Source organism: Leuciscus leuciscus (assembly GCF_965113295.1).
Source record: "Leuciscus leuciscus genome assembly, chromosome: 24".
NCBI lineage: Eukaryota > Metazoa > Chordata > Actinopteri > Cypriniformes > Leuciscidae > Leuciscus > Leuciscus leuciscus.
This window is the reverse complement of record NC_138723.1, coordinates 4,616,593-4,635,064: the sequence shown is the minus strand read 5'-3', so window position 1 is coordinate 4,635,064 and position 18,472 is coordinate 4,616,593. Positions and strand designations below refer to the sequence as shown.

General features: G+C 37.7%; 1 protein-coding gene across 6 annotated transcripts in view; it reads right to left on the bottom strand.

Annotated features, from left to right (window-relative positions):
• The window catches only part of sh2d4a (SH2 domain containing 4A), a 74,244-nt gene that overhangs the window by 1,228 nt on the left and 54,544 nt on the right, over nucleotides 1-18,472 (bottom strand). For 3 of the 6 annotated variants that reach the window (XM_082157354.1, XM_082157353.1, XM_082157355.1), the window contains exons 2-9: nucleotides 15,536-15,630; nucleotides 14,711-14,942; nucleotides 12,995-13,154; nucleotides 6,017-6,140; nucleotides 5,791-5,926; nucleotides 4,202-4,397; nucleotides 2,322-2,452; nucleotides 421-638 (exon numbers count right to left, since the gene is read on the bottom strand). In XM_082157354.1, the coding sequence (XP_082013480.1) occupies nucleotides 421-638; nucleotides 2,322-2,452; nucleotides 4,202-4,397; nucleotides 5,791-5,926; nucleotides 6,017-6,140; nucleotides 12,995-13,154; nucleotides 14,711-14,885 (1,140 nt within the window). In that variant the 5' untranslated portion in view covers nucleotides 14,886-14,942; nucleotides 15,536-15,630. Of the gene's footprint in view, nucleotides 1-420; nucleotides 639-2,321; nucleotides 2,453-4,201; nucleotides 4,398-5,790; nucleotides 5,927-6,016; nucleotides 6,141-12,994; nucleotides 13,155-13,210; nucleotides 14,629-14,710; nucleotides 14,943-15,535; nucleotides 15,631-18,472 lie in introns of those variants that run through there. The other 3 variants (XM_082157356.1, XM_082157357.1, XM_082157358.1) reach the window with 3 other exon arrangements.

The window sequence follows — 18,472 nt, the reverse complement described above, 5'->3', positions numbered from 1 at the left end:
TTAACAATCACACTGAGTGGAGAAGCATCTCATTTATCCCACATACTGTACATAAAAAAACATTTATCAATTCAATATGAGTGTGAGCATTACATTTAGAATTAAATTATTTGTTCTCTAACTATAATCATTTCAGTGCAACATGACTCATAATGACACATAATGCTGGCCACACATTTGAAGACTTTAAGGCTGATTTGTATTGTGATTTCACTGTAGCATTAATATCAGGACTATATTGAATTTTACTCAAGCTTGTGAGAGAAAGACTTATGGTGTTTAAAACAACTGGCATGTTGTTAAACCGACAGTACAATGCACTGTACTTCTGTCCCTCACAGCCTGATGAAATCTAGAGCCAGGCTCAGTTTTGTATAGTCCCGGCCCAGTTTACCCCAAGTGACGTGCGCAGTACATCACCTGATGATACTCCACGAGTTCACTGAGTGATGTGAATCTGATCTGGTCTCCCAGAAGCATGTAGCAGTTCTCCGAGGCGTCGATCAGCAGGTGCTTGACTCCCTCTTTAGATCGATAGGAAAGCACATATCCAAATATCCTCTCGCTAACGCGCACCAGGAAGAGCCCGGGCCCGCCCTCCTTCAGCAGCGCCTCTGCCTGTTCACGGGAGATTATCCCTGCAGGATATGTGAGGTGATGCACGTTACAGGACAGCAGTGCACAGTAACATTTACAACATTCACTCATTTAAACAGTAAAGATTTCTCTTTTTGGGGCAAAATGTTGCTAAAATGTTTTAAAGCAGCTTCACAGTGACAAATATAGCTGCAGGCTGCAATCAAGGGGCCAAGCACACAAAAAATAATCAGACCAACTGCAACACTTATTTTAGGCAAAGCAATCACATGTAATAGGATTTGAATTGCTTATCGCTTTTGACCAATAGGTGGCGCTGTTACTAAATGGATGTTCTATGGTCAGTGTGAAGAGGCAAAGTCTAGTGTCAATATGCCAGAGCAGTGCAGAGAGTCAGAGATACAGCCTCAGAATCAGCTTGGCATCATGCCATCATGTTTGGCTGATGTATTATTCCACAGTGGTTTGGTCTCACGATGATTTCAGCTGATTTTGGTAAATATCGGACCAACAGTCCAGGAAGAGTTTAAAAAAGTAGGTTTTCAAAGAAATTCAAAATGGCGGACGGCAATTTCGACTGACTATGGAATAATTGGTATCATTATTCTCAGTATGACTCAAGGAATCTAACAAGACCAGTTTCATGAAAATAAGCTAAATTAATCACAAGCTATTCATATTTTTTCAAATTTCCTTATAACTTTTGACTGAATCAAGAGGCCAGTTTTACAATTTCAGAAGTTATAAACAAAACAAAAGAGGCTATTTTTCATATCTCCTGACCAGTAGGTGGCACTGTGCCGAAACGCAGCATGTAGCCTCAGGTCATGCTTGTGATGGTCTGAATACACTAAAGCGTTGGGAGATACAGTCAGTCACACATTCATTTTGCCGTGCTGTTCGTTAAATTCATTTGTACATTATTCAAGAACAGTTTGGTCTATTAAAAAGCTTTTTCATAACTTTTTGCCAGTAAGGTCTACAGATGATCTGAGCCAATTTGGGGGGAAATCGGACACACCTCCAAGGACGAGTTTGAAAAAGTAGGTTTTTACAAAAATGCTAAAATGTACATGATGGAAAATGATGTCATAGGGTGCAATCGAATCGTTTCGAGCCGCTGAAGTTATTAGCATAAACATGAGTGCAAATTTGGACAGTTGGTGGCGCTAGAGGGATTGAATTAGAGACTCCAAAATTGCTGTGGTTAAAGTTCAGATTGTGTGCCGAATATTTATACTTTTATTTCCTTATTTATGTATAATTGCATAATATTTTTTTTCCAGATTTTTTTTTTTTTCATTTATTTAATACCACTGATATTCCAATTGATATTATTTTCACATTTATTTCTGTAGGCCTATATATGTATTTATGTCTACATGTATTTATTTCTCCATTTCCTCTTCTGTATGCTAATGAGGGGGCGTGTTTTACCTCAGACATAGCAATGGAGCTCAGAGTGGCAGTGCTGAAGCTTTGAGGTTTGTGGTTTGACCAAACAAGCTCGTTCAGCTCTGTTCAATTCAGCTTTAATTCTCATCCAATAGTGTCAGTGCAGTCAGATCAGATCAGATCAGATCAGATCGATGATGTTACTGAGTATTAAGTGTGTTTTAAACCCCAGCTAAGTAAGTCAGAGGCACCAGTAGCCCAGAACAGAAGCTGCGGTGTCTGCCAGGAGTGTCTGAGGAGAGGGTCCAGATGAACAGCTGAAGTCTCACCGTGAAACCAGGGGGCGATTCGGCTGTGGTCGCTCTGGAATCCTGCTCTGAGGGGGAACTGCTCCTCCCGAAACCAGCGGATGATATGATCTCGACTAGACGTCGAAAATGAGCGCCGCATACCAGCCTTCCTGCCAATCACAACAGAAGAGACATTCATCACATCTCTGTCCAACCCTGGATCATCACAACCTGAGCAACTGAAGCTGTGTGACAGATAGTTAACCAGGCTAAGACACTGAGCTCCATGAATAGCTCAGATTTGAGCATCTTCTACTGGATAACAAGGGAATTGCCAAGGATGTGTCGAGGGGAAATTCCTGTCAAAATATGTACAGTCTGCAGTATGACATTCCTGAGATGAGTATGAGACATGACGTACTATTAATAGCACGAGACAGGTGGTATTCCAGTTATGGAATGAGTCAAGGTCTCGGCATGTACTTACATTACTGATTATTAAATAGATAGCAGGTTTTCAACGATGATAATAATTATTAAAAAAATGTGATCATCAAATCATCATATTAGAATGATTTCTGAAGGATCATGTGACTCTGAAGACTGGAGTTATGATTCAGAAAAATTCAGCTTTGATCACATGAAAAAATTACATTTGACTATATATATTCACATAGAAAAAAACTGTTTTGAATTGTCATAATATTTCACTGTTTTTACTGTATTTTTTATCAAATAAATGCAGCCTTGGTGAGCAGAAGAGACTTCTTCCAAATTTTCAAAAGAATATTACTGCACCACAAACATTTGATGTGTCGTGTGTGTTTCCTAGACATACATAATTGCTATATCATCACATCATAGCCCAGATATTAATATAATGTCCTATTTTTAGGCCAGTCTGTTTTAATAGACCGTTCACATGCTTATGAATCTATTTAGCAAAAATTCTCAATTTTTTTTCTTTTTTTTGTTGAAATCTGAATCACACAGCTGAATAATAAAACATAATTAATCAAAATTATGCGTCATATAAACACTATATTCACAACATGTACAGTACATTGAGATCTGCATGTCCAAACGAATGTAGCTGTTGATAAAAGACACCGAAAAGGAGGACGAGTCCATGCAAACATTAAAGGGTTAATTCACCCAAAAATGATCATCATTTCCTCACCCTCATTTCGTTCATCTTCAGAACACAAATGACACGCAACTAGCTACGCAACTAGCACGTTCATGAGCGCATGCGTGTCGTGTTGACGCGGGAGCAGACATTGTTGCGTGAACATGCATTGGAGATTAATATTTTTGTAAATAAAGTGGTAAATTATGGGTTTTTTTGCGCAAACAAAGCGCTTGCATCACTTCATAAAACTGAGGTTAACCCACTGGTGTCATGGATTACTTAAATGAAGTCTTTACTACCTTTCTGGGGCTTGAAAGTGTTAGTTGCGCAGCTGTCAATGGAGGGACAGAAAGCTCTCAGATTTCATTAAGAAGATCTTCATTTGTGTTTCGAAGATGAACGAAAGTCTTACGGGTTTGAAACGAAGTGAGGGCGAGTAATTAATAACAGAACTAACCATTTAAACTAAACGAGCATACATCAATATACAGACGGGCTCCAGCACCATAAGAGAAGGAGCAGGAATACAGTTCAATTACAGAGCAATTACAACAACTGAACTATAATGAATGTCCAGAGCAAGCATTTCCAGTATTTCCACAAGAGAACAGTTCTTCCCAGTTCATGTTTATGTCAATGCAGGAATAATCCAGTGTTAACATCCTTTATTCTGCAAACATGGTCATTATGACTTTCAAAGCACCAGCTCTTCTTTTTTATTATGTAATTATTGTTGAATTATTGTCACAGATATGAAAGACACTGGCTGTGAAGTGCCGGGACTCACCGGCTGAGGGCAGCGCTGGTGTTTCTGGGTTTGGGTTTAGGTGGAGGGTTGGGGTCTGGGTTTGAGCTGGCGAAGGCCTTGGTGACGGCCGCTACACGTCCTCTCTCCAGAGCTTTCACTGAGCGCCTGCGGTGGTCCTCCATCGTCTGCTTGGCTAGAGACCGTCTGCGCACGTCTGCGGCTTTTGACTTCTGCACTGGAACCACATATGCAAAACCACACTGTTAGTCCTACTGTACATGTACGACCTCTGAGAAATAACACAGCCCGCAGAGAACAACACTTCCCTATTCAGACTACAACTGTCATGTGTCACTGCCACCAACCTCACACCAAATAAACAGTAGTTATTCTCATTATTCTCCATGATGATTTTTTAATTCGATTATTTTGTTACTAAGTGTTACTAAGAAGAACTCAGCATAATTGTGCACACAGAAAGACGCGTCTCAGCAAGCATGCCATCGTGAATTCAGTGGAATTTTGAGTAGTCAAAAGTCGAAAGTAGTCGATCTCCGAATGCAACGTAATGAACTGACTCCGAATGAGGAAATGTCATGAACTTGTAATTTCAATGAAAAGCATGATAAGTTAGATAAAAAATTATCCGTGAATTTATATGGAACTAAGCTTTAGGAGCTTTCCATCTCCTCATGTTACGTTGCATTCAGAGATCGACTACTTTTGACTGACAAAAATTCCAGCCACCGGAAACACTAACTGATAAAGTGAGTCGTACAAAACCTTTCTTTTTAGTAAACTCTGTGTACATAAACAATGTTCTCAATGCTGGAGTTCATGTGTAGAGCCCCTGGTGATACTTCCAGCACAGTTTCATGTTGTGTCGAGCCTTCTTAGTGTTTTAAAAATAGAGATTTTGATGCTCACTGTAGTGTCCCATTCACTCCCATTCACAAGGCAATTTGACCGAAAACGAAAATACGGTCAATCTTAAAAGTGGCGTTTCCACTATAATTATGCTTTTACACGAAAGTTTGACTCGGGTAGATTAACAAAAAGAGCCTAGGTTCAATTTTGGTGAGAGTTACCCTTTAAGAATTTGTCCATATCGCCCACCCCAAAGTTTTATGATTAAAGTGCCCCATTATGGATTTTTGAAAATGACCTTTCATATTAACATGTAACATAGCTCTAAGTGAATGAAAACATCCTGCAAAGTTTTAAATCTGACGCTGTACACGCTGTACGCGGTAAACCAATCACAACAGACTGAGCAGTCTGGCCAATCAGAGCAGAGTAGCTTGGGAAAGGAGGAATGCAGAGAGATTGATTCATCTGACGAGCCGGTTGAGAATCATTGAAAATGTGGTGATGTGCAAATGTGTATTATGAGGAAATGAAACAGTTTTTTGACCTTTGATGCATGTAAACCTGTCGTAGGAACAATAGGGGCACTTTAAAATAACAATATTTTGATGGAAATTCCCCCCAAAAACTCTTAATTGTCTTTATTAGGTTTCTTATTTTTTCCTTGTGGTTTTTGGGGTGAGATGAACCATAATTCCCATGAATCCTGTAGATGAGATATTTGATAAGTGGTTGTGATCAGAGTGTGTGTTGTTGTTTACATGTCTGCTGCCAGTGGTTGTCCTGCTGGTCGTGTGTGTGTTTGTTGCACTGCTTCTCCTTCAGGCTGATGTAGATCTGCTGTTTTCTCTCCTGCTCCAGCCTCCTCAGCTCCTCCTCAGCCTTACGCCTCTCCTCCTGACACACACACACATACACACATCACACTGAGACCAGGGCAGAACGTGTGTGTGTGTGTGTGTGTCGGTGCGTGTGTTACGGCAGTACCTCGAGTTCCTCGTCAGCTCTTCTCTGTTCCTCTCTGGCCTTCAGCTGATCCGACAACACAACCTGCTCCGGCTCGACATGCAGTCCAGAGAAACGCTTCTCCAGCTCAGCTTCTTTCCTAGCCCTGGACAATTATACGCGGAAAAACATGAAAACATGCAGGCCACTTGCATAGGTTATTAGAGGTCATTAATTATTAACAGAAGAAATGTTGCTCTGAGAGGAGAGCGTGAATGTCAATGAGAACGTTCACAATGAAATGACAAAACACACACACACACACACACACACACACACACACACACACACACACACACACACACACACACACACACACACACACACACACACACACACAGAAAGAAAAATTCCTTTTGCTCATTGTCTAGTTGTCAACGTGAAAAGAAAAGCAGTCAAACGTGTTCTCCCACATATTTTCCATGATATAAATCGTGCAGCCATCAGTTTGTTTTGGATTTCAGCCCCTATTTGATTCTGCAGTTGCTTAATGTTGCATAAACCGTTATTATCACTAGTTATGACTGGATAACTGAGCACATTCGTCTCACAGCTGATGTTAAATACTGCAGAACCTCTTCAGGTTTTGCCCTTTGGCTCAGTGCAGTTATCTACAACACACATTGCATCATGGAAACACAGATCATACAGGTTGTGCTTGAACTGATATACACCAAAACTGTGATTATCATAATCTCACGTCAGAAGTGCCTCTAAAAACAGAAACAAATCCTCATATTAAGTTCTGTCAGTGACGAGATCAAGCACACGAGGAGGAACTGAACACACAAGCCCTGTGCTGATAACATTCCTTTACACTGGTCAAATATTAAACTAGTGGATTACTCTGTAGTTTATGCCAAACAATACATGTTCAAAGAATATTTATAGTTCAATTCAGCTATAAAGCAGCTCCAGAAGTCGAGTCATTATTCTTGTTATTTACTTTTACAACTTCACTTTTATTGATTATTTTATTATTCTTTGTTTTGTAATCATCATTTATATAGATTATTGCTATAAATGTTTATTTTACTTATTAAACTTTTCTTTGGCCCAGATCAGAGAAAATATACTCTTTGATTATTTGTATTTCATCAGTTTTACCACTGAAATAATCTCTAATGTAACAAAACACATGAGAACAATACTGAATAATATGTGCTGTTGCAGAGAATAACTGGGTTACACTCTCACAAATATTTATGTATAGGTCATAATTATCCTCGAAAATTAAATCTTAAGCCTATTCTAACAGTTTTATTTTGTAGACAATACAGCAAACTTCTAAAATAAGAAGTTATTCTCAACAAGGTTATTATTGTAAAAAAATAAAATAAAAATGTGTTAATTGAAATGAAACTGAAATAAAATAAAATACAAATATTAGACGAAAAAAACTTAAACAAAACATTTATAAATCTTTAATTTGTAGCACTAAAATTCTTAACTTTAAATAGATTTTTTTAAATAACTAAACTGAAATACAAATAAAAATGAAATAAAAATGAAATAAACCTAAATAATAATATTTAAAAAATGTACAAAAGCATATTACAAAGTTACAAAAAATTAAACAGAAAATATAAAAATAAAAGCTACATTCAAAATATAAATAAAAACTACAAAAATAACTGATTGTCAATAATGATTCTCATGATACAGTATTACATGAATTATTTCTGTAATAAAGTTTTTTATTAATGCATAAATTAAAGGCAGCACAATAAATAACATTACGAGACCGGGTATAGTTGTAACGCCATCAAATCCACCAATCATCATTTTATAAAGAAAAATCTGATTTTGAGGTAAGAATATAGCTTTTTTGACCAAAACTATATTTCATCTAGTCCTTAAACTTTTGCAGATAAAATCATATAACTAATATTAGACTACATTGTAGTTTTTCAGGAAAATGTGATGCATTTTTAACTTTTACTTTTAAATTCAAACCATTATGCTAATACAGCTAGCTATACACTGGTACAAGTGTTACAACAATCCCCGGTTACACTTTAGTTTAAGGTGTCAGTGTTACACTGTAATTATACATGTAAGTACTGAGTAATAATAGTTAACTACATGAACTTACTATAGGGTTAGATTAGGGTTTGTTTTAGTGTTATTTGCATATAATTATGCATGACTACTTTGTAGTTAGTACTACAGTAACCACATGTAACGTGTAACAATGACACTCTAAAATAAAGTGTTACCCTTACATTCAACTCAGGACAGTTTCTAATAATAATCTTAATAATAAGATGAATAATTTGTAATAATCTTACAGAATAGCTGGATGATGGACATGAAAGACAGATAAAGGTGTGACGGACAGTGTCCGTTAAAAAAAGGAAGTCGAGAGGATTTAAAGAAGCGCAGGACAGATCAGTTGTGAAAAACGCCCGCGGTGAGGATTATGAGATGTGATCTACCTCAGACAATGAAATTGTGTGCATGGAGACATTTGGTAACTAAGCCAAAGGAAGTGTGTGTAAAACGTGTCCAATGCAGTGTCTGTGCCCCGTAAGCCTGCACTCCACAGTTACCAACATTCATGTCACCATTGTGATTCTGATATTATAATATTCACACACAGACACACAATCTCACTGAATCTCCTTTGTTTTTAGTTAGATCGCCATGTTCTTTACACAGTACACTGCAGTTGAGTGTTCATTAAGGAAGTTTGTTCTAGTAGACTCATTTCCACACACACTCCTGAGTCTAACAGTACTCTCCTACGGGTCCTTCCTGGTGGAACGATCTCCCCACCCTCATCCGGAATGCAGAATCCCTGACAACAATCAAAAGACAGCTGGAAACTCTTCATCTCTTCTGTGAGCACGAAACCTCCTAAAACAAAAAGAGGTTTTCTTTCCTTTCCCCTGAATCCCTCCCGTGTCTGGCTTATGCTACTCTAAGCTATGTCTGGAACTTTGTATTTTGAGCACTTCTGGCGTTGTTTGCCTCTTCATGTTGACTCGCTTGCTGTATTCCTCATTTGTAAGTCGCTTTGGATAAAGGCGTCTGCTAAATGACTAAATGTAAATGTAGCCTAAGTGGATTTAAGTTATGGTCTGTCACAGAGTGTTTTAGGTTGTTCATATGGATTGATCAATAAACCTATTTTTGTAGCATATTGCATAATGTGGCCTCTGCTTTGTTTGTCTAATATCTACAACTTTCCCCAGCATGTGTTACAAACTACCCCGGTAGAAACTGTAACAAAGGCACACAGTGTATTTGACATCAACTCATAACTGTGATATTCTTACAGAGGTTTGTATTGTGGTAGAAGTTTGAGCACTCTATAGCTCAAAAATAAAGATGCTGAAGCTGAATTTATAGTAATATCTTCAAAATTACTGAGAAGTCTAGTTTCAAATATAATTCTTTTGAAGTGTTGGTGCTTAATGTAACACTATCTAGTTTATAATAATTCTGTACTATAAATCTTTAAGGCAAGACAAGTAATTTGTTGAGGTCAATTTGTAAAGAAAGACTACACGCCTGCGCATATATATATATATTCAAACACGCATCCCTATAGACTAAACACGTAATACGCATGTGCGCGCCGTCAGCGTTTCCACAGGTTCGCGTTTTTGTAGTTTGCGCAGAGGACACATATTTTTGCGAATACAGTTAATAACTAATGATCTTTGCAACGGAAGTGAATCAATCAAAACTAACTTTAGCTGGACAATAACTTTATTCTAGAGCTGCTGTAAAGCCAGAACAATCTCTGTTACTATAATCTCCTATTATCTCTGTAAAGCTGCTTTGAAACAATCTATATTATTAACCCCTTAAACACTGAGGCCATTTTTGGAGTTTTTTGTCTGAGTGACACACAAAAAAGTAAAGACTCATAACTTCAAAACTATAGAGAGGAGAGTCAAAAGGTAGATATCATTTGTTAGGAAACTTTTTATATTTTTAGAAAATATAAATTTTTATTACTTTTGGACAATCTAATGCTGAGAAAATGCTGATAAAAGACAAAAATATTAATATTATTTTTTAATAATTTAGATATCTTTCTTATTTGAAATGCAATAATTCCGGAAGGAAATACGGTAGCAAAATAATTCTTTTTTTGTGATGTTCCCCTATGTGTGGTCTGCGTCTGGATCATTATTTTATGATGATAGCATAAAGTAATCCAAAGTTACAGCACTTGGAACAAAGGGAGCCTTTTTGTTAAGTCCTCACACATTTGGAAGGCAATAAAAAAAATGAGTTTTCTTAGTGACATACACAAAACTAAAGACTCATAACTTCAAAACTATAGCAAGGAGATTCTAAAGGTAGGTATCGTTTGAAAGAACACTTTTCAAATTTTTTGAAAATATACATTACATTACATTTGGACATTCTGCTGCCGAGAAACTGCTGATAAAAGACAAAAAATATATATAATTTTTATTATGATAATGCATATCTTTCTTATTTGACATGGAATAACTCAGGAAGGAAATAAGGTAGAAGGAAAATTCTTTTTTGGGGAAGTCCCTCTACATATGAGCTGCATCTCGATAAAATTTTGTGGTGATTGGATAAAGCAATCAAAAGTTATAGCATTTGGAACCAAGATAGCCTTTTTGTTGAGACCTTGACGCCCCCTCATGGGCATTTTTAAAATTGTTTCACCATGAAGAAAATCTTGTCATAAAAGCAATAGATTAAGTAAATTTTGGGCTCATTTGAATTGTATTAATATGCTGTAAAAAATTAAGTGCAATTTTCAATGATTTTTGAATGTTTCATGAGATGTATGATGTTTTTGACACATTGCAGTACATAGTACAAAAAACTATTTTATAGATTATGAAAAAAAATATTCTATTTATCAACAAATAACTCAGCAGTACTTAGGAGTTTTTCGAATTGGCTACATTCACTGTAAAGTTCAGACTCTAAGCTTTCAAATGACACCAATTTTGTTTGAATCAAGGCAATATTTTGGAAAAATATGATAATTAATATTTTCGCAGCTAGGTGGCGCCTGTGGGGCGTCCGCGGGCGGTACACTCCGGTTGAGAGAGACTAGTCAGCACTCGTTCAGAGTTGATCGAAGTGGTTGGATGCATTAAAAAGCTGAGATTCTAAGCTTTAATATGATACATATTTTGTGTTATTCCACGTTTGAAATCGAGCACGGATGGTTCCGGGAAAACTGGAAAACACTTTGCACCCCGGGAGGATGAGAGACTTGTTTTTTAGCCAAGTATGCATCACTTCGTGAGGAATATCTCGTGATCAAAGCAATGGATTATGTTGTGTTTGGGCTCTTTGTAATCGTGAGAATCTGCTGTCAATAAAGATGTGTGATTTTTCACAATCCATGCATGTTTCATTGAGTTATGAGCTGAAACGTCACATCAAAACAACATCGCATCACTGCTATTGCTACTTCATAGATCCGCCTGTGGAATTTTTTGTGTTAGAACGCCATAAGGAATATATTTAGATCTGAGTGATGGATTATGGCGAGTTTGGGCTCTTTTTAATCTTAACAATCTGCTGTAAATAATGATGTGCCATTTTCCACAATTGATGCATGCTTCATTGAGTTATGAGTTAAAACGCGACAAGTGCTACATCTATAATAAACGGTCTATGCGCGCCGGTGGTGGTTCGTGTGTTACAACTCCCACGAGGAATATCTTTAGATCTGAGTGATGGATTTTGCTGAGTTTGGGCTCTTTTTAATCGTGAGAGTCTGCTGAAAATAATGATGTGCATTTTTCTACGATCTGTGCATGCTTTGTGAAGTTATAAGTGAAAACCAAACGCGAGTGCTTCATGAGTATATACTAGGATAGGCGCGTCTGAGGTATTTTTTGTTTTAGAACGCCATGAGGAAATATCTTTAGATCTGATTGATGGAATATATTAAGTTTGGGCTCTTTGTAATCGTGAGCTCCTGCTGTAAATAACGATGTATAATTTTTCATGATCGGCGAATGTTTCATGAAGATACGAGTAAAAAGGCCAAGTCTAAGCTACCTTGCTAGGCTACGTGAATCAGTGGATTTTTTGTGGTTTAGAACTCCATGAGGAATATCTTTAGTTCTGAGTGATGGATTATGTTGAGTTTGGACTCTTTTTAATTGTAAGCATCTGCTGTAAATAATGATGTGTCATTTTCCACAATTGGAGCATGTTTCATGAAGTTACAAGCGGAAATGTGTCTAAAATGCAGCATCCATATATGGTTTACACATGGGTCTCTTAAGGGGTTATTTTACAAAAACCTTGCTCAAGTTTATTAAAAACCCTGGAACAATTATGCTTGTTGTATTCTACTCATTGAGACCTTTCAAATGACATATGACACAGGACTATCTGAGCTGTATGATGTTTTTGACATATTGCAGTATGTGGTACAAAAAAGTAGTTTATAAATTATGAAAACATTTTTTTTCTATTTATCAGCAAATAACTCAGCACTACATTGGAGTTTATCAAATTGGCTACATTCATTGTAAATTTCAGACTCTAAGCTTTCAAATGACATCTATTTTAAGTTGATCCAGGTAATATTTTTGAAAAAAAATTATGATTATTAATTTTGCAGCTAGGTGGCGCCTGCGGCGGGTACACTCGTATTTAGTGGAATAACTCTGCAATCATTAGAAGTTGATCGAAGTAATTAGATGCATTAAAAAGCTGAGATTCTAAGCTTTAAAATGATACCTATTTTGTGTTGTTCCATTCAGTGGTTGCTTAGTAATTTGATTATGAATATTTTTCATGGGGTGGCGTCCCGCCGGCGGGACGCTTAGGGTTTAAGGGGTTAAAAGCGTTATATAAATAAAGGTGACTTGACTTGAAGCCATACTCGATCTGCCTATAGCGAGTGTGTAGTTGTGTTTGCGCTGCATGAATGAAGAGAGTGTGTGTGTGTGTGTGTGTGTGTGTGTGTGTGTGTGTGTGTGTGTGTTTCACCTGAGCTGCTCAGCCTCTCTCTGCGCCTGCAGCGCTGCTCTCTCGGCCATGATATCGTCACAGATTTGATCGTAAGGTTTGTCGTCACGATGTTCTCCCATCACCCAAACCCACACATCATCATCAAGACCCTTCATCCATGACACAAACTTTCCTGAAACTGCACACACACACACACACACACACACACACACACACACACACACACACACACACACACACACACACACACACACACACACACACACATTTAACACGTGCCACTGAATGAAACTAATAAACATCCCCGTGTCTACACCGGATCCGACAGAGAACATTGCGAACCCATTTGTTCTGGTCAGAAGTATCGCAAGAGCTTGAAGTACGTCAGAAATAGAACGATCAGTTTACTGTCGAGGATCGGTCATGTGACGTCACACCACGGCCAGTGTAGACAGCATCACTGATTATAATGGGTTTGCTTTAGTGGCGCCACTAGCGTCTGGTGTAGACACGGATTATGAAAAGCATGGGCTAAGATTTCAACAGCACAACGCTATTATGTGTTGACTTCGTCTCTCTTCAAGTGCCATCCAAAATCACAAATGACATCTCTTTAAAGTCATACTCATCCCATTTTTTCTTCCTTAGCCAATATAGTATAACTTGATTATATCGATTGGAAACTGATTGGATAATGAAAGACTGAACGAGACACTGAATATCTATTATTTAACATGAACATCCAGCAGAAAAAGGAAAGCTGTTTCAGAGAAAGAACAAGCTAATATATTTTGACAGATTTGTTTCTTTGAGATAACGTGAATCAACAAATCGTTAATAAAAGCCCCATTCAGACGGTAATTGTTTCTCATGGGGTTGTAATGTATTTTCAACATTTACACGGGCTAGTCTGTGATTTTATTGTCGTCTGAAACCACATCTCTGAGTTTACAAGAAGAGATCACTTTAAAATTCACTGTTTTAATCCTTTTTGATCATGCCGAGCACCGTACGAAAACTGTAGTGCTTTAGATGCATTTTAAAGATCTAGCCTAAGCTTTTATTTCTGAAATGCTGGAAGAACAATATTATTTCATATCACCGCTCAAAGGAGAAAGCACGTAAACATTTGAAATTATGGCAGCAATTATGCACATTAAAAATATAATCCAAGCAGCTTTATGTTAACCTCATGTAAGAGGCTGTATTAACTTATTTCTGCTAATTCCCACATTTTTTAAATAACATCCATCATTTTGAGATAAAATACAAGACAGAAAACCCTTTTAACTATAGTGCGTCTATCTTCCTATTTTTAAACAGCAGATTAAATAATCAAATAATAAATAGGATATTATTTTCCTATTATTAAGTTACATATGAATTGAATTAATTCTTATTATTCGAAGGAGCATATGACACTTTATTTACAGCAGACAATCATGTGACTGACCACGTTACCGGGATCACAGGATCACAAAACTGGCTCCTCCGCCATCAATAAATCTCCATCTGAACGCATGAGTTCATCACTGACGAGCCATGCACATTTACTTACAGACAGAGAAACAATTCCTGTCTGAATAGGGCTATAGACTGTAAAAGGGCATTCTCATTTCATATTGACTTTAATATCTCAACTGTTGTCAATTCAGAAATCCATACATTTCTGCTAATATGTATGACAGATCCTCTGCCCTGTATATTCACATCTTATTGACAGTAAACGAAAACCTTTTTTGTCTTTCAGACGTGCAGCCTCCTCGTTCTCCAGCCGTGTCTCTCGCTCTCTCCATCTCCTGATCTGCTCTTCTCTCATCTTGAGGAACAGCACCTGTTTCTGCTCCTCGTTGAGCTCGGACAGCAGCTCCGGCTCGATGTACATGTCAGCCAGGATCTGCTGCAGCATCTTCACGCTTCCCTCACAAACACACGGGCGTCTACTGGTCTCGCTTGGGTTTGGACTCTGTAAAGCAGATTCAAAAGGAGAAGTTACACCACAGGACGTCATGCAGAGTAAACTATCCCAGAGAGAGACAGACACAAACATCACCAAACACACTATACAAATGTTACTTTTCAATGGGTTTGTGAAATTAGCTTTAAGTTAAGTTCAGTTAAATAACTTAGGTTGTTATTATACTTTTAAAGTTCTGTATAATTGTTAAATATAAGCTGTAATGTTGAATGGCTATTAAAAAAATTGAAGGAGAAAAATCAATACTGACTTTCATTCATAGTACTTAGTTTAAAAAAACACTACAACAACAAAACCCCTTAAAAAACAGTATTATACCATAATATTTTTGGTTGAAAATTTAAAGACATTAATGTATAAAATATATATATATATATATATTTCTCCATAAATATAGCTACAGTAAGGTGGAATTCAATTCTGCTAAATAAAATTAAAAGAGGGATATCGGTCAATCTCGACACACATATATACAAACAGAAATCTGATCCAGTCAACATTTGAATGTAAATAAGGAACAGGAAGCAGGACAAAGAGCCGTCAATCAATCCATGGCAGCGGCGTGACACGCGCTGACTTACCGCTTCATACACGCGCGAGGAGGACCAGTCCAGAACACCAGCTGTACAGAACCAGAACAATCTCTGCCGAGGATAAAGCTTAGAGCTCTTGATACCTGTACAGAAAGGTAAATGTCGAGTGAAGTATGTGGTAATGTACTGTACACACCCTTAACTCAACCCTTAGTTACAGGTCAAACTGAGTTCCCTCCTACACACACACTCCGGCTGCGTGCTGCTGCTGTGCAACACTCATGAAAGCGGCTCTATAGGCTATTCGTTTGTATTATCAGCGCGGAATCTCTCCAGTACACATCAATCTCACATTTATACATGCAACTTTAAAATTATAAAAAATAAAAATATGTAAAAGTGCACTCAGTTGCTGTAGTAGGGTCTACTCTAACCCCAGCTTTCTTTCACACGTGTGACCATATTCATCCCGCAGTTCAGCGACCCTCACAGTGCAGATCATGATCAAGTGTGTGGAGGATGGTTTAGTGCCGTCTGACACGGATTGGAGGAATGTGACCCTCAAATTGTGACTTTCAACTAAGAAAAAAGAATTAAGGAAAGAGTAGCCTATAAATAGATCGTGACTGAGCATGATCCACATTTTGCTACATCATTACAGCATCATCGACAGGTTTTGTAGTTTCTTGATGTGTGCACTAGGTGGCGCACGTGTCACAAACCTCCAGTGAAACTGCACATGCTTGATGCTCATGCTGTGTGCACCAGGCGCGTCGTTAGACATGGGCATTCGGGGCTTCAGCCCCGGATGTTTTTTTTATAGCCCCGGATCTCAAAAAATGTAATTTATTGATAATTATTATTAGGCAAAGTGGCAAGCAGCACGAGTCCACGAGCCGTGAGAGCAGGGCGTGGACAGTAGCGCGAGTGTTAATGAGTCACCTGTCCTGAGGTCAAGTTCAAGCACCGGTTTCAAGTTTCTCACGGATGAACTTCGGGGGCGCGCGCGCCGCACCGGTTTAAAAAAAATAACGCAGTCAGCACCGCCGCACAGTCTTCAGTCACACCAGATGTTGTCAGGCTATATGTCAGTTAAACTCAGAAAAACGAACTTACTTACGTCGTGCCAGCCGTTTGCTCGCGGCTCAATCACGCGCAAATGCGGCGCGCCCTGTATCACGCAAAATAAACTAGCATGTAACGTCGTGTTCTGTCTTCAGTTAAGTATTGAAATAACCAAAAGGGAGATTAAAGCTGCGTCAAAACTCTATGTCGGGGCTTTTGTATTCCTTTGTAGGCTACATAAATGTTACACATTTTGGCGTAGCCCAACTCAATTTTCATTATTAATATTCTAACATTTTATCAATATTGCAAACAAAGTCATCAAAACTGACTAAATATTTTGTGACCAAAAATTTGAAAAATAGGCCTACATCTAGCCTAAATGATCGTTCATGACATTCTTTTAACTATAAGCAACCCAATTTGTCTAGATCTGTATTATTTCCTTTGTATAATGTGCTTAAATATTGCTGCGCAGTCGTGTGATTTAGTCTGCTTGATTAACATTATTACAATGTATTCCTATTTAACTCTGATATGTAGCCTATATATAAGGTCCTTGAATGTTTTCGAATATTTCACCAGCATCAGCCTTTTCACAGTTTCTATCACTCCGCTTGTCTGTGTTTGCACAACTTGCATCATTAGGCCAGTAATGGTCTTTATGAGTGAACAATTGAAATTTAATTGAACTGATTTAATAGTGCCAAAAACATTGATTAACTCAAGAAAGAAACAAGTTGCTGAAACCAATCTTTAATGCTAAAAAGTTTACATCTATGCAAAATAATCCTTGAAAGATTTCTCATTTAAGGCCATTCCTGTTTGGAATATGTGGTTGTGTATTGTCAACATAAGCAGAAACATTCTGCATTTCCATTTTATAGTGTGGATCATTCATTTCAACATTTATCCTCATTTTCATGTTTAAGAATCTGTTATCTGCTTGACAAATAATTTATGCTACTGCCCACTGACATGCTTTTAAAGCTATTGTTATCAAAAAATGTTGGCCGTCAAACACCTTAAAATGCACATATGTAGGTCTGAGAAATCAAAATTTTCTCGGGGGAGCATGCCCCCCAACCCCCCTAACTACCTCACATTTGAATGTGTGTGTCTTTGTGGTAGTATGGCCTGGTGTGGCTACAGTGCCAGGACTGAATTTTTTAACCAGTCTGCCTGCATATAGGCCTAAAATATACATTATTCTCTGTATCGAATCATGTTATCTTGTTACCCACCCTAGCCCCTGACGTTTCGGGCTCAGCCCCTGATGTTTTTAAAACCTAGAAACGCCCATGGTGTGCACAGTGAGCAGGGGTGGACCTGGTGGTTTGGGGCCCCAAGCAATTTCAGGTATGGGCCCCAACTCGCCAACTATGCATCCTTTTACCTTCATAACCCTTATTTTGCAGTATCTTTCTCAAACCACTCAAATAAAATCTGATCCGTTTCAGATAACTGTGGATTCTGATGTACACTGCAGTTTAAATATCTTCGTGCTTGTTGAGAAAGACGTCTTCTCGCCAGAACCACTGCAAGTGTGATGATGAGCCGTTTCTTTTCAAGAAAAAGCACAAAGATAATCATTCTGTACATACATGTGCATCACAGAGTGTTGACAAATAACATCAATTTTTCAGCTATATATGTAGCTGATGTATTAGCATATATTTTTGGTCCCGTAACTGGTTATTATTGTATGTTTTTTTAAAACTTTTTTAAAGAATCTTTTAGCTTTTAGGGTGACAAATGATTTTTTTCGTAATCAAATATTTCATGTAGACTCCCAATTAACATAAAACAGCATATATAATAAATATAATACATAAATATTTAATGAGTTACAGCTGTTCACTGCTGTCACTTCAACTGCCAACATAACTGTGAATAAGGGCTCAGCATTTTTTTAATATA